The 13,345-nt window shown below is 35.5% G+C and overlaps 1 protein-coding gene across 4 annotated transcripts in view; it reads right to left on the reverse strand.

Annotated features, from left to right (window-relative positions):
- Positions 1-13,345, reverse strand: part of ABI3BP (ABI family member 3 binding protein) — a 143,101-nt gene that overhangs the window by 35,217 nt on the left and 94,539 nt on the right. For all 4 annotated transcript variants that reach the window (XM_027894791.1, XM_027894790.1, XM_027894789.1 and 1 more), the window contains 10 exons: positions 12,668-12,742; positions 11,332-11,406; positions 10,622-10,696; positions 8,397-8,471; positions 7,664-7,738; positions 7,115-7,189; positions 5,416-5,490; positions 4,863-4,937; positions 3,708-3,773; positions 3,331-3,405 (listed from right to left, as the gene is read on the reverse strand). In XM_027894791.1, the coding sequence (XP_027750592.1) occupies positions 3,331-3,405; positions 3,708-3,773; positions 4,863-4,937; positions 5,416-5,490; positions 7,115-7,189; positions 7,664-7,738; positions 8,397-8,471; positions 10,622-10,696; positions 11,332-11,406; positions 12,668-12,742 (741 nt within the window). The remainder of the gene's footprint in view (positions 1-3,330; positions 3,406-3,707; positions 3,774-4,862; positions 4,938-5,415; positions 5,491-7,114; positions 7,190-7,663; positions 7,739-8,396; positions 8,472-10,621; positions 10,697-11,331; positions 11,407-12,667; positions 12,743-13,345) is intronic.

The following is a 13,345-nucleotide window of genomic DNA, read 5'->3' on the forward strand; positions in this document are numbered from 1 at the left end:
AAAAAGATCAACATAACTCCTGGTACAGAACAACTGTTTCACATGCCGGTATTTATAGTACAGCCAGACATGCTAAGTTAATATACTTTCTCTATACAAAATAAGTATATTTGCTTTACAAAAGCTGTATACATAGTACAGTGAGAAGATGCATTGCAACTTCATCATGTTTGTGGGGACCTCCCCACTCTTACTCATGATATAATGAAAAACCTGTGAAATTTAATATATTAAAAAGTACGCCTCAGTCTTACATTAATTATCAAATTCCAACCCTATTCCAACAAAATTTAATCACTTCAACCAAAGATTTCATAGGTTTATAACATGGTTCTCAATTTGTTATGACATTACGCTAGAATTTTAATGTCATGAAGCAGATAATTTTTCAATTACTGGAAATATTCATGAGGTCTGGAACACCTTTAAACTAACCCCTGTGTCTTTAATAGTAGGAATACCATCAGAGGAGTGGTTCATTTTAAGGGAAGTAATGGAAAAAGTGCCTTTGATAAAACAAAACTGAAAATACCTTTATACTTGAACTCCTCTAGAACCTGGTGATACACCCGTAGTTTAAAAAATAAAAAGAAAATAAAACACAAAGATAATGGGTATTATAAAGAAAACCAAGTATCTCTCTGTTTCACAAGGAAAATGGAAATGCTGTTTAAAAGTTGTTTGCTGACATTTTTCAGGAAGTTCAATAGATCAGGAGCAGCTTTTAAAAGATTAGGTATAAATTAAAAAACAACTCAGTAAACTAAGTCATGTACACTAAGATAAATATGAAAAGCCATCTGAATAAAATGATATTCTAGAGAAAATGGCTAAAATTTGGCAAAAACCCTAAAATGAATGCTAGTCATGAGGAGGTAATCTCTGCCTCTTTTCCACAGTCAAGTTTACCACCTGGCACTACAGTTAGCCAGGAGACTGAAAAGCCTGCCAGGAAACTGGCCCCAATCCCGTGTGCTGATGCTGGAAAAACAAATTCCACTGCTTATCATCTGGAACCTGCAGCTTCCAAGCAGATTCTCCATGGGGTGAAACATCTTTGCACTGAGGCTAATGAGCCCAGTCAGGAAGAAGGAATGGAGTACAGTCAACAGCAATGACAGTCCAGCAAGGAATTAAAAGTTAAACTTAGTGTTTAAACAACAGAGTAACCATGGCTCTTCAGGAAATGTGCTCTTCTTCAGAGAAAGAATAAAAGATTAAATGTCTAAAGGTAAACCTGAAAACATATTTTTCCTTACAGGCCAATTAAGGAGGCCGATCAGCTTAGATCAAAAGTTAAGTATTTTGATAAACTAACCATAGAAAATAAGATTTTCATCATGAAGAAATTAACTTTCTCAGATCCAAAAATCCTCAGGATACCTTAAAATGTTATGACATCTTCAGGATGTTTCTTTAACTTAGAGAAAAAAAGACTTATGTAACTTGGCAATGGAAAATATTACTGTAAGTATCATTTTGCAGAAGAATTCTAAAAAAAGTATTTATTTTCCAGTGAATACATATAGCATGCACAGTAAGGAGTAGTCTTGTGATGACTTTTGACATCATCTACCACAAGGAAGCTATAGCTCTTCTATAATTGTGCAATGGGCACTACCATAAATACAAGGAAATGATGACAGCTGGTGGGCACACCAAGAAGAGCATTTAGAATAAGATTGCTCAAAAGAGTGCTTTAGCATCTAAACCAGCATTAAGCACGATAAACTACATGTAACAATTTATATGCTCAATATTATGTTTAGACTACTGATTTGCTCAGCATGCATTCATTTTTGTTGGTCTTTTTATATAACCTAAACATACCCCTGCCAAGTTCACCACTACAAAGGAGAAGAGAAGAGCTTAATATACTGTTTAACATAATTGTATATTTGTGCATAATTTCATAATGTGATCACCCCCAGAGACCTGTGTGCATTCTGCCTTTTTCAGGAATCAGACATCAGAAAGCTCATTTATAACAAGACTTCCAACACAAGGAGAGAACAAAGCTTTCTGACCCACAGCTACTGACATTGGTCATTTAATACTGTAACTGGCTCTGATGTCCTGGAGTGTGATGGGCTCATTTCATTGCCCAGAAGGACTATGAAAGGTCGAAGAGCTCATAAGTTTAATGAAGGCATTCACTCTGTGTGTCAGACAGAAGAGTAGGTCATGCTCTAAACAGGCTAAGTTTAATTCAATTTAAATATACAACCATCTCTTCTGAGTTTTTACCATTTCTGAAAATTTGGTGGGCTTCTCAAAATTATGTATGGGAAAGAGTAGTTAATGTCATTCTGTGATCAGCAACAGGTATGAAATGGCCAAAGATACTGGAGAGAAACATTAAATAGACAGAAATGTTTAGAATAGATGGAGTATCATTCAGGTTGTCCTAATCTAGCTAGCAAAAAACAATGGTATTGGACAGTAGCACTATTAGTAGTGGCTGAACCGCCAAAAGTTTATTCTAAATATGTGTATTATATTTATTTATTTATTGACTCATATTATGTATTATTTTAAACTTTCTTTGTTGATGAATAATCTCAAAATTTTGTATTTAATTAACCAATGGCTGTATTAAAAAAACAACAGTGTTTGTATTGATGTAATAAGTTAATGTTTTATTAAATAAAAAATTATGGATTCTTTATGAGTTAGCACTGACAACATTATTTTGATTGGATTGAAAAATCAGGTACAATTGAAAAAAGACAACCAATTTTCCCTCCAACCAAATGCATATTTTTAATAAATCCATGTGGTTAGGGATGTATGTCATCTGTGTGTGTAAGGACATGTAAACTGAAGTCCTCCCCGTCCTCTGTCATCCATCAATTTGGAATTCTTTGATGCTGAAATATTCATTACTGAATACTTCACAGTTCAAATACTGCTTGGTCTGAGTATGAACTGGTCTGGTGTGAACACATCACAAGCATAGATAGCAGCTAGCAAGATACCTGGCTCTAAGGCTTTCCTACCAAGCCTCCTGATTTGGTCTCAGACAACTGGGTGACCCTTTTCAACAGTGTTTTTCAGTAATTATCCTGGACCTAACATCTAGAAAACATTAGTAAACAGTAGCCACATAATCTATCTGCAAGTTCACATAGACTGTCAGTATTATTTCATAATGACTCTCAGGAATTCTGTAACATGATCAGTAGCAGCAATTCCACATGGTACTCCGAGGAATTAAATTCTGTAATAAAACACAATGAAACTTTTTGCAGGGCTCAAGAGGATTTGAGGAGGTCACATTCATGTCTTTTCCTGATAAGTTAAAAAAAACTCCAAAAAACGCAGCTCTACCTGTTGTTGGCATAATCCACTGTGGCAGTCCAGGTGCTTTTGTTCTGGCTGGTGCTAGTGTGGTTTTTCTAAAAACTGTGAGAGAGTTAAAAAAGAAAAAAGGGAAAGAAGAAAAATAAGTTCCATGAGAAAAATACCCAATAGGCTTCTGTGTGATGCCAACAATCCCACACGAGAGAAGAAAAAGTAACACCTGCTGTGATGACACACACAGTTTTGGTTTCCGATTTGGAGAGGCTTTACCTCTAGACTTATCAACTGATTAAAAAATACCCTTTTTTTTTCTCCCAACAACACTTGAAATTCCACAGATAATACATGAAAATAATTAATTAATTAATCTCCTCCCCATCCCAGATTGAATAAACAATTATTACCAGGTCTGGTCTGTGATTTATCCGTTGGCTTTGGTCTTGCGGAAGTGAGACGTGTTTTATGAGGTGCTGAAAGAAATAAGGTTCTGCTTAAATGTTACGTGTAAAAGAACACTGATAGTGCAGTGCAGTTTGCCAGAAAAAAAAGGTCCATGCACCAATGTGATACAGCAAAATGGACATATGAGAGTTCTATGAGTTCCAATCCAAAATGCATGTTGAAAATGCTAGTTTCTTTAGCAGTCAGATGACTCTATCATGCAGTCTGACCAGTTACATTCATGTTTAGGTTTAGGAAAAGATATAAAATATTTACAGCCAGTTACCCAACTGTATATGGATACAGAGTTAGCTCTGCAAGGTATCCATGGCCTTAAGACATTTAATTAGGTTCTGTAAAAAACAAACAAACAAAAAACCTCAAAATAAAACACCACACTGGAAGCCCCCAAATCAAATACTTGGATTAAACCATGAAACAGTGAGTTATTGCTGAGAAAACAACCAGAAGCATTCATTGCAAACACTGTGTAAGGCAGTTGAAGCACAGTGTCATCATCAAGGCTGAAATCAGAAGCCTTCAACCTTTTCTTACTGTTGCCTTTCACTTGCAAAATAATTTTGATATGGTAGTTGCTACAGTATCTGTGTGAATCACACTGAAAGCGTAAGCAGTAGTCACTATTGTCTTTTGCACAGTTGTCAACCTCTGTAAGTCAGCTTTTTAAATAAATAGAGCTGGCTATTTGATATTCAAATCTAATAACCATTCTATCCATAACACTTAGTCCAGGCTCTCTGAAGCATCAGAGAAAACACTTATGCAGTACGGAACATATTGCTCAGTTTTGACTTTTGGATTTGGGAAAAGCTTTACAGAGTTAGATTTGATAAGGTAAATGGTGGAAGTTAGTTACATCAATGTTCACAGCACTATACATCGTAGAGTCTCAAAGCTTCATATCATGTTTGATGCAATACTGATTAAACCCAATTTTCAAAGCAATAAAAATATTTGATGAGGGGGAAAACAAATTTTCGCATTATGTATTTGAAACAGTTTTAAAGGTAATAATGAACTGACCATTAAACAGTACTGATTTTACTTCAGATTTACAGACTCTCAATACAACAACTTAAGAAAATCTTAAAAATTACCTGTATCGAACCATGGGATTTCAGTTGCTTGAGCAATTTTGGGCTTGGGTGAAATGTAGTATGTTTCATTGGGAACTGAAAATGGAGATATTACTGCTTATCAAGTGCAAATTATTTCCTTTTTAAACATAAGAAATTACAGGTGGAAAGGAAATTCAAACTATCTTTGTGCAGATCATAAACAGAAAGAGTCAGTACTAGAAACATGACCAAAAATCATGCTTTTATATGGGAAAAAGACTTTTCAAGACTAGGAAGATATATATCATTAGTAAGTCAGACAAAAATCAGAAAAAGATGATCAGGCAATGCCTTTTTACATGACTCCTCAGTTTTGTACATGAAGTACTATTTATAGAAGAGATTTCATGAAGAAGAAAAATGCCTGGAAAACGAAAACCAGCAATATTTTGTACATGCACTGGAATGTAACTAACAAATGAACATGATACATTGAGGTATTTCTGTTGATTAAAGTGTAAGTTTAGCTATATAGCAAAAGCAGAGAAAGTAAAACTTTAAGAAAAATAAACTGACATAATATTCTCATTACCCAAAGGTATTTTGGACCCATCAACAACATGAACTGTTACAAGGTTAATTGATCCCAGGTGTGTTGCCCTTGGAGCTATAAAAAATAAACCATTGTTCTGTGAGAAGGGAAATTAAAGAAGTTGGATTTCACAAAGGATCTGTCTCCATTGTTTCCTAAAAACCTATCGACGCATCTGCTAAGACAATTTTAACAGATATGAGACAGAAACATGTTCTGATTAGTCTGGATGTATTTTCATGCTGACAGCCAGACAGTGCAACTATTCTGCTGGGCCCCCACTAACTCCAGAACAAATACCCTGAAGGTGGAGTTCTGACAGTCTTTGGTCTTTTTCATACTTAGTATATTAACTTACACTTCCATAAAACATTTCTAAAAGCTTGTAGTATCTTTCAGACCTCATGCAAATTTGATTGAATTTACTGAAAGACATCTAAATTACTGAATGAAAAGGACAGACTGGCAGGCAGAGACACACACTACGTCTCTTTGTCTTTCAGAAATAAGGTTAAAATACGGAAGCTGGAAAACAACCTACTTACTAACATAAAGAGCAGTTGCTAAATAGTGCCATTTGTATTTAACAGTAAACATTTGTTTACAGTTTTTCCTAACAGTAGTTTGTTTTGCACATACACAACTATAATGATTTAAACCTTAAAAAGCAAAGAATAAACCTCTAAATTCTGCCTTCTAAAAGTCTTTCCCTAAAACTGACTTTGTAGTGGTACCAAAAGATGGCACTTGTTAATTATGACATGATTGGAAATAGCTATTATTCAACCGAGACTTTGAATCTAACTTGGTTACTTAACAGCCTTTCAAAATAAGGCATTCAGAAAAGAAATCTTCTTCATGAACTGTTCAGTTTGATGGTCATAGTAATACATATGTATATATAGTATATACGCATGTATATATAAGCTCTTGAATGAATAGGGTCTCTGCTTAAATTCTTTTTTGGCTATGAGAAAAAAGTACAAGTATAAGAGGAAGAAGTGTGTGTGTGTTTGTGTGTAAAATTTTATAACTATTCATTAAGCGATTTGCCTTGAATTAAAATATTATCAGTTCAGTTGTTAGACCAGAGAGGAAGAAAGATTAGGAGCTCCTCTTTCTTATAACCATGTTGTGATTCCTTCCCTAACTGTATTTTTCTCCTATAACCTTCCTACTTGGCAATTTTTATTGAAATACTTCACACTCAGGGTAAAACTGAGGTATCACCATCCTTCATTGTAACTGTGCATCCCTGAATCTACTGAGGTTGCTGCAAGAAGTCAGTGTGCTGAAGATGCTTGTACTCTTAGCATCTAACTATCTGGGACTGAGATTCTGAAACTCAACTTTCAAAAGCAATTGAGAAACTGAATCAAATGTATTTGGGTATTAAATCACCCAAAAAAAAAAAAGAACTTTGTGAATGTGACCACAGAAATATATTTTTATTAAAATTAATTGAATTCCTCACATTTTTAATGGCTGCTAAGGCCATCCAGCTGCTCTCCATGGAAACTGATGCAATTCTTGGGCATGCAGTTTCCTATAATTTATTAACATACTCTCAGCTGAACTATGATACCAGTTTCTGTCTACTTATTATGCATGTCCCATGACTGGAGTACTCAGGGACAGCCGAAAATGTAACTAAGGCAGTGCCACAATAACACTTCTAAAGTTACAAACTGTAAATTACCAGGTTTAGTTTGTGGTACTTCTGGCCAGACAGATGTTTTGGGTTTGGAAGGAATGAGTAGTGTTTCTTTTGGAGCTGAAAGAAAAGGAAAAAGATTATTATTGTGTTCTTCAGCAGTCATGATCCAACGCCATATTTAGCCCACAGAAAATGCATGCCTCAAATGCCTGAAAAAAAGACAATAACAATTCCACAGCTTTCTGGAACCTGAAACAAAATGACTATCCAAAACACAGAAAAGTCCCGGCAGTGTGCTGTAGGATAAGTTGAGTTAGTGGCTGAAATTCTTGGTCTAAAAGAAAAATCAGGCATTGAATTTAGTTGGAGATCTGACAAATACAGATTTTTGACCCAACATAAGCTGTAGGCTATTTTTGCTTTATATCTAAAATAGAAATGAGAATCCTCTATACTAAGGTACATGCATGTGGTAGCAGAATGAAGGATAGTGAAACTGTGTTATATAAATACCCATCTATGTTCTCTAGATATTTCTCAATTGAAAAATTGAGAAATACCTGCATCTTAACTTTAAGAAAATTTATTTACCCATTGTTGCCTTTGAATGCCCAGTGGTAGTAGTAGATTTTGTAATAATTGGTTGTGGAGTTGTCTGACGTATTGCTGTCAAAGAGAGAATGTGAAGAATCTTAGAATATTTATCTGTAATAGAAACAAAGTAGCATTTACACTATTTCTAAAACTTGCAAAATGCCCTAAGCTAAGGAGTAACAGAATATCTTGAAAGTCAACTGCTGACAAATATAGTTATCCTTCTATTAACTTCTGATATACCTTCTCTTAATAACAAAAATGGGAAGCCACGTAGCCTCTTGTAACTATTTTTAAAGCTAATTTTGTTTCAGAGCAAAATGTAAGTTGCTAACGGTACAAGCATGTTACAAAGGAATTCTGTTGCATTTTATGAAAAGAAAAGAAAAGAAGTGGTCACAGAGAAGCATCCCTGATTACCAGGAAGTAATCAGAGACAACTCAGTCTACATAGACACTGAAATTTGTCAATACCCACATCACTACATTCTAGTCATCATTTGCTATGTGTAATAGAAAGGAGGGAAAACATTTTTTATTTTATATTACATATCTTGCTATTATTTTTAGTGTAGTTTTGATATACTTTGGTTTGATTGTCTTAAGTGTAATGCATCCGCTTCAGCAAACAACTGGCTATGAATAATTCTGTTAAGAAGCACAAAGTCTGAGGCCAAGGGAAAGAATGATTAAACTCAAGCAGACAAATTTAAAAGAATGACTCCATTACCAGGTTTGGTGTGTGGCACTCTCGGTTTTTCAGTTGGTTTTGGTTTGGTATGAATGAACTGTTTTTCAGTTGGAACTGAAATAAAAAAACAGCATCCAGAGCAACAATTAAAAAACACACTGCTTTCATAGCACACAAGGAACATAAATACAGTCTGATCTGTAATAAGGCAAATTATGCAAGGGTAAAGCTGAAAATCAATCAGTTGGAATTCCTGCAAAGAAAGGAAAACAAGTTAAATGGCCAATTGCGCAAGCACGCTTCTAAAAAATTATATATACTAATTTCTAGTTTTGCATCAAGAAGTGAAGAATATAGTCATGAACATCACACTGTAAAGTAATGGGACAAAACCAGTCAGTAGCAGTCTACCTCTTCCTCATCTCCCATACATGAGTATCTGAGGATAGGTTCTATTTTTCAGTGGGCCCTTTGTATCAAACTTGATTTATAAATTAACTTTTTTGCTCTTATGTGGGTATGACTTAATGTTGTTATCTTCACACTCTTCAGTTAAAAATTCTTGTAAAAAAAAAGTAGGAATCATTTACTGAAAAAGGTTATCTTAGCCCTTGCTAGTCCATGGTCCACGCTAACATTAGTGTTCCAAATGCCTTAGCCTGTGCATTCTTCATCCCCCTTGTTCTGAAGAATCAATTTTCTGCATACAAATATTGCACCAGGTAGCCCTAGATGTGTACAGCAGGGCACATACTTCATAGAGCTCTATAAAGAGATATTGATTGAATACTAACCTAAGTGTCAATGCACACAGGGAATATATATTAAACTAGAGACATGATGAAAAGCGTTTCTAATTTCCCATTCCTTAAAAAGAAAAAAAAAAACCCATAATTTTAAGATTATTAAATAGCTAATAATATTTCATTAATGGTATCATTTCATTTTCACAAAATCAGGGTCAATGTCTGCCTGAAACTGGAGACAGAGAACTGATTATTAGCAAAGATTGCTCAAGCAATACTACCACTGCCCAATACTGCTTGGATTCAGTGACCCTTAATTGGTCCACATATGAAATTCAGTTAGGAAGAAAGAATAGTCAGACAATGTTTCATATATTTAAGCAAGTTTTCCCAGCATGGATTGACTAGAAGTTAGTGAAGACAGTAGTTTTAGAACTAGTATTGGATTTAGAGGGTCACATAGCTGGTCTGTATACTTTATGCTATAGTTGATACCTTATAATTTTCTCTTGTAAAATTATATCATGAGGAGTTGTGCTGGTTTCAGCTGGGGAAGAGTTAATTTTCTTCACAGTGGCTGGTGTGGGGCTGTGTTTTGGATTTGTGCTGAACACAGGATTGATAATATAGAGATGCATGGGAGGTTGGGAGCGACACAGACAGGACAGGTGACCCAAACTGACCAAGGGGATCCCAGAATCACAGGATATGCTGAGTTGGAAGGGACTCACAAGGATCATCAAGTCCAACCCTTAGCCCCACACAGGACCATCCCTGAGAGTCACACCATGTGCCTGAGAGTATCACCCAAACGGTTCTTGATATTCCAGGCCATATGACATCATGCTTAGTATATAAAGCTGGGGGGATGAAGGAGGAAGGGGAAGTTTGGAATGATGGTGTTTGTCTTCCCAAGTAGCTCTTACGCGTGATGGGGCCCTGCTCTCCTGGAGATGGCTGAACACCTGCCTGCCCATGGGAAGCAGGGAATTAATTCTTTGTTTTTCTTTGCCTGTGTGTGTGGCTTTTGCTTCCCCTGTTAAACTGTCTTTATCTCAACCCACGAGTCTTCTAGCTTTTATCCTTCCAGTTCTCTCCCTGATCCTGCTGGTGGGAGAGTGAGCAGGTGGCTGAGGAGGGGCTTGGTTGCTGGCTGTGGTTAAACAACAACAGGAGTGAAGAAGAAGAGTATTTTAGAATGACATTATCCATACTTCAGATGAAGAAGTCAAAAGAATTGTTACCTCTCTTTAAATGAAATCCCCTTTTACTGGAAAACAGATAACATTTGGAGGAATTGAATCATCCTGACTAGAAGGGATAGAAGATGAGGCAGAAAAACCTTTGAAAGTAAATGGACTCATCCGTTATTACCCTTCTCAAGACCAAAAAGCAAGTAAGCATCTAGAAGCAGAGCAAAATTTCATTATGAGTTTTTAATAAAATGTAATGAGTTCTCTCTAAGACGATCTGCTCTAGAAAGAATGAAAAATAATTATTTATGAAATATGCGATTACCCAATGTTGCCCTTGTTCTTTCAGGAATACGAGGAATCATAGTAGTATCTGGTTCATCAAAAGTTGGAAAGATTTCTGTTGGAAAAAATGTCAATAAATTATCTGAATAATGAAGAGAATCTCCCTTTCCCTCCCACTTCCCTAAAAAAACCTTTCAGCACTATACTATAAACACCAGGAAAGGGAACAGCAATGGGTATTTACCCTTAGAAATTTATGGTTATGAAACAACAGTAACAACCCTTCAGTGAAATCACTGGTCATCATAGATCAGCTAGATGTATTGATGGGGAGTCACCTAATCAAAATATAATGGAAGGATATGCTCAGTCTAATCTGGACAGAAATGTGTATATAAAGAAAAAGCAACGCAACAAACTTTAAAAGGTTTCTCTCATAAGAGCTTCAGAAACACAGTGCAAACTATTGAAGTGTGTTGCTCAGATAAAAGCTGTGGATAACTTTTTATCCTTGATTAAGGCACATATGTCACTACTATTTCTTCTGGTAATATCTGCATAAGATAAAAAAACCCACTCTAACTGCTGAAGTTGCCATCAGTGGTAGAACTTAATTGCAGCACTGCAGAGGTTTCTTAAGCTAGAATGATGCCTAGATAACAGCAAAGGCACTGATCACAACTCCCCCCACTGCCCACCCACAAAGCAGTTGCTCAATTATTAACCTTGACAAAAGACCAGATAATTTACCAGGCTTCCTGTGTGGAGCATCTGGGATGGGAGTTGCTCTAGGTTTAAAGGGAATATATTGTGGTGCTTTAGGAGCTGGAAAAAAAAAATCTGTTTTAGGGATTTATACTTTTCAGAAATTAGACAGGTTTCACTTACAGGCACTGCATGTGTCATGCTTGCTAACAAAACCAATCCCTGCATAAGAGACTGAAAAATCAAGAGTATATACATACAGGAATTTAAAGAGAAATGAAAATCATGAATGAAAACATGGGTGGAAAATTGATCAAGTGAGCAAATCTGGTGTCAAGCAACAAAAACTGAAAGAGCACAGACAACTACAGTGGACATGTTTCCACCTGTATCTCAAAGCTCATAACTGCAATACCCATGGCATGCTTGTCTCCTACAAGTATCAAAGAAATTACAGTGTATGTGACAGGGAAAGCAATTTTCGGCGAAGACAATAAAACAACAGCTAGAAATCTTTCAATACCCAAAACAGAGTAGAGTTAAGTTCAATAAGTACAAAAGAAAACAAATCAAAACCACAAGGAGATGATGCGAAAAACAGACTAATGATATGTAGACACTGGTCCAAGGAGCAGGGAAGAAATAATCATGACCAGCTTAAGGTGACAAATTTACCTGTTGTTGTCTTTTGTTGTTCAGCTGTAAATGTACTAGGTGCCAAAACTTCATAAAAAACAAGATGATACACAGAATAAAGAGTACATATAAGCAAAAGGGTAAAAATACTCCCCTTTACATGACTGATTTATTGTCGATTTGGAATACTTTTTTACTGATAAATTATTTATTTGTGAAATTAATGAATATACATTCACTCGAAATAATATTTAACTGATACTATCAGAACCATTAGGAGTTACAGAGGTTTGGCAGTTCACAAGTATTTAAGTCCCTATTAAGTATATTTATATACTTATATATTACCAGGTCACACAAACATGAGTGGTTTGAGTTACAGATATTATTAGGGTCATACATAAAGGCCCTCAAATATGTTTTTTCTCTAAGCACCTTTTGGTAAGCACAAAAGAGATGCAATTTCTTCCAACTTTTTCTTATAATGTTTGTATGTTGTTCACCCTGCTATAGAGATTTTTTATCAGTGATAGCTGCCATGTGGTTGAAAAGCATAGACAATTCACCAAAATTCAGACATTAAAAAGAGAAATCAGTTCTATCTTCCTTTAAATACCTATATAATAATCATTAGAAATTGTATTTGTAATATGAAGAAATGTTAATCAACACTTGATTCACTGAGGAAGGATAATCCAAAAGAAACCCTGAATATTCAAGCACAACAAAACAACAATGTATTTACCAGCTTTTGTGTGTGGCACATCTGGGCTTGGTGATGCCCTGGGCTTGGAAGTGACTCGTCGACTTTCTTTTGGACCTGTGAAGGAGAGAAAAGTTTTGAATATGCTAGTGAGGATGACAATTCTTGGAGCTGTGAAGATGTGCAAAGTTTTGAACTTGTTGTTGAGGTTAATAATTCAGCATATGTCTTCAGAGTTTTCCTGAGAGGAGATTAATTTTCTACTAAAAATTTTTTTAGAAATTACTTCTGTCATTTGAAAACAATCACAAAGAGATCTCCTGTCAAGGCAATAAATATTTTGTCAGTGCAAAGAATAAAGTGAGTTTTATAGTGCAGTGTCAGATTCACTCTCCACTCCTCTCAACTTTTTTGAACAGAACTTCCTGCAGAGTAAACTGTTGTAGTTCTAACATTCCCCCTAATTGTGTTTCTCAAGTGTTTCATATTCCAAAAATCTACTGCTCATTTAAATCAACTTTGCATTAAAAAAATTCTGCAGCAAAGCAGTCAAAGCAGAAGAAACATGGAAACTCATCATTAATTTTCAGGCAGACAGAACTATTTCCAAAGTTTTGGGTGCAGAAAAGTACTGTAATTTTACACTTGTAACTGAGTAACTAAAAAATATGTATACTTCTGCCACACTCTGTGGAAATGAAGATACAAATTTTTCTTTGG

This window comes from Empidonax traillii, unplaced genomic scaffold, assembly GCF_003031625.1.
Source record: "Empidonax traillii isolate 1590-97213 ecotype Southwest subspecies unplaced genomic scaffold, ASM303162v1 scaffold442:size488032, whole genome shotgun sequence".
In the NCBI taxonomy this organism is placed as follows: Eukaryota; Metazoa; Chordata; class Aves; order Passeriformes; family Tyrannidae; genus Empidonax; species Empidonax traillii.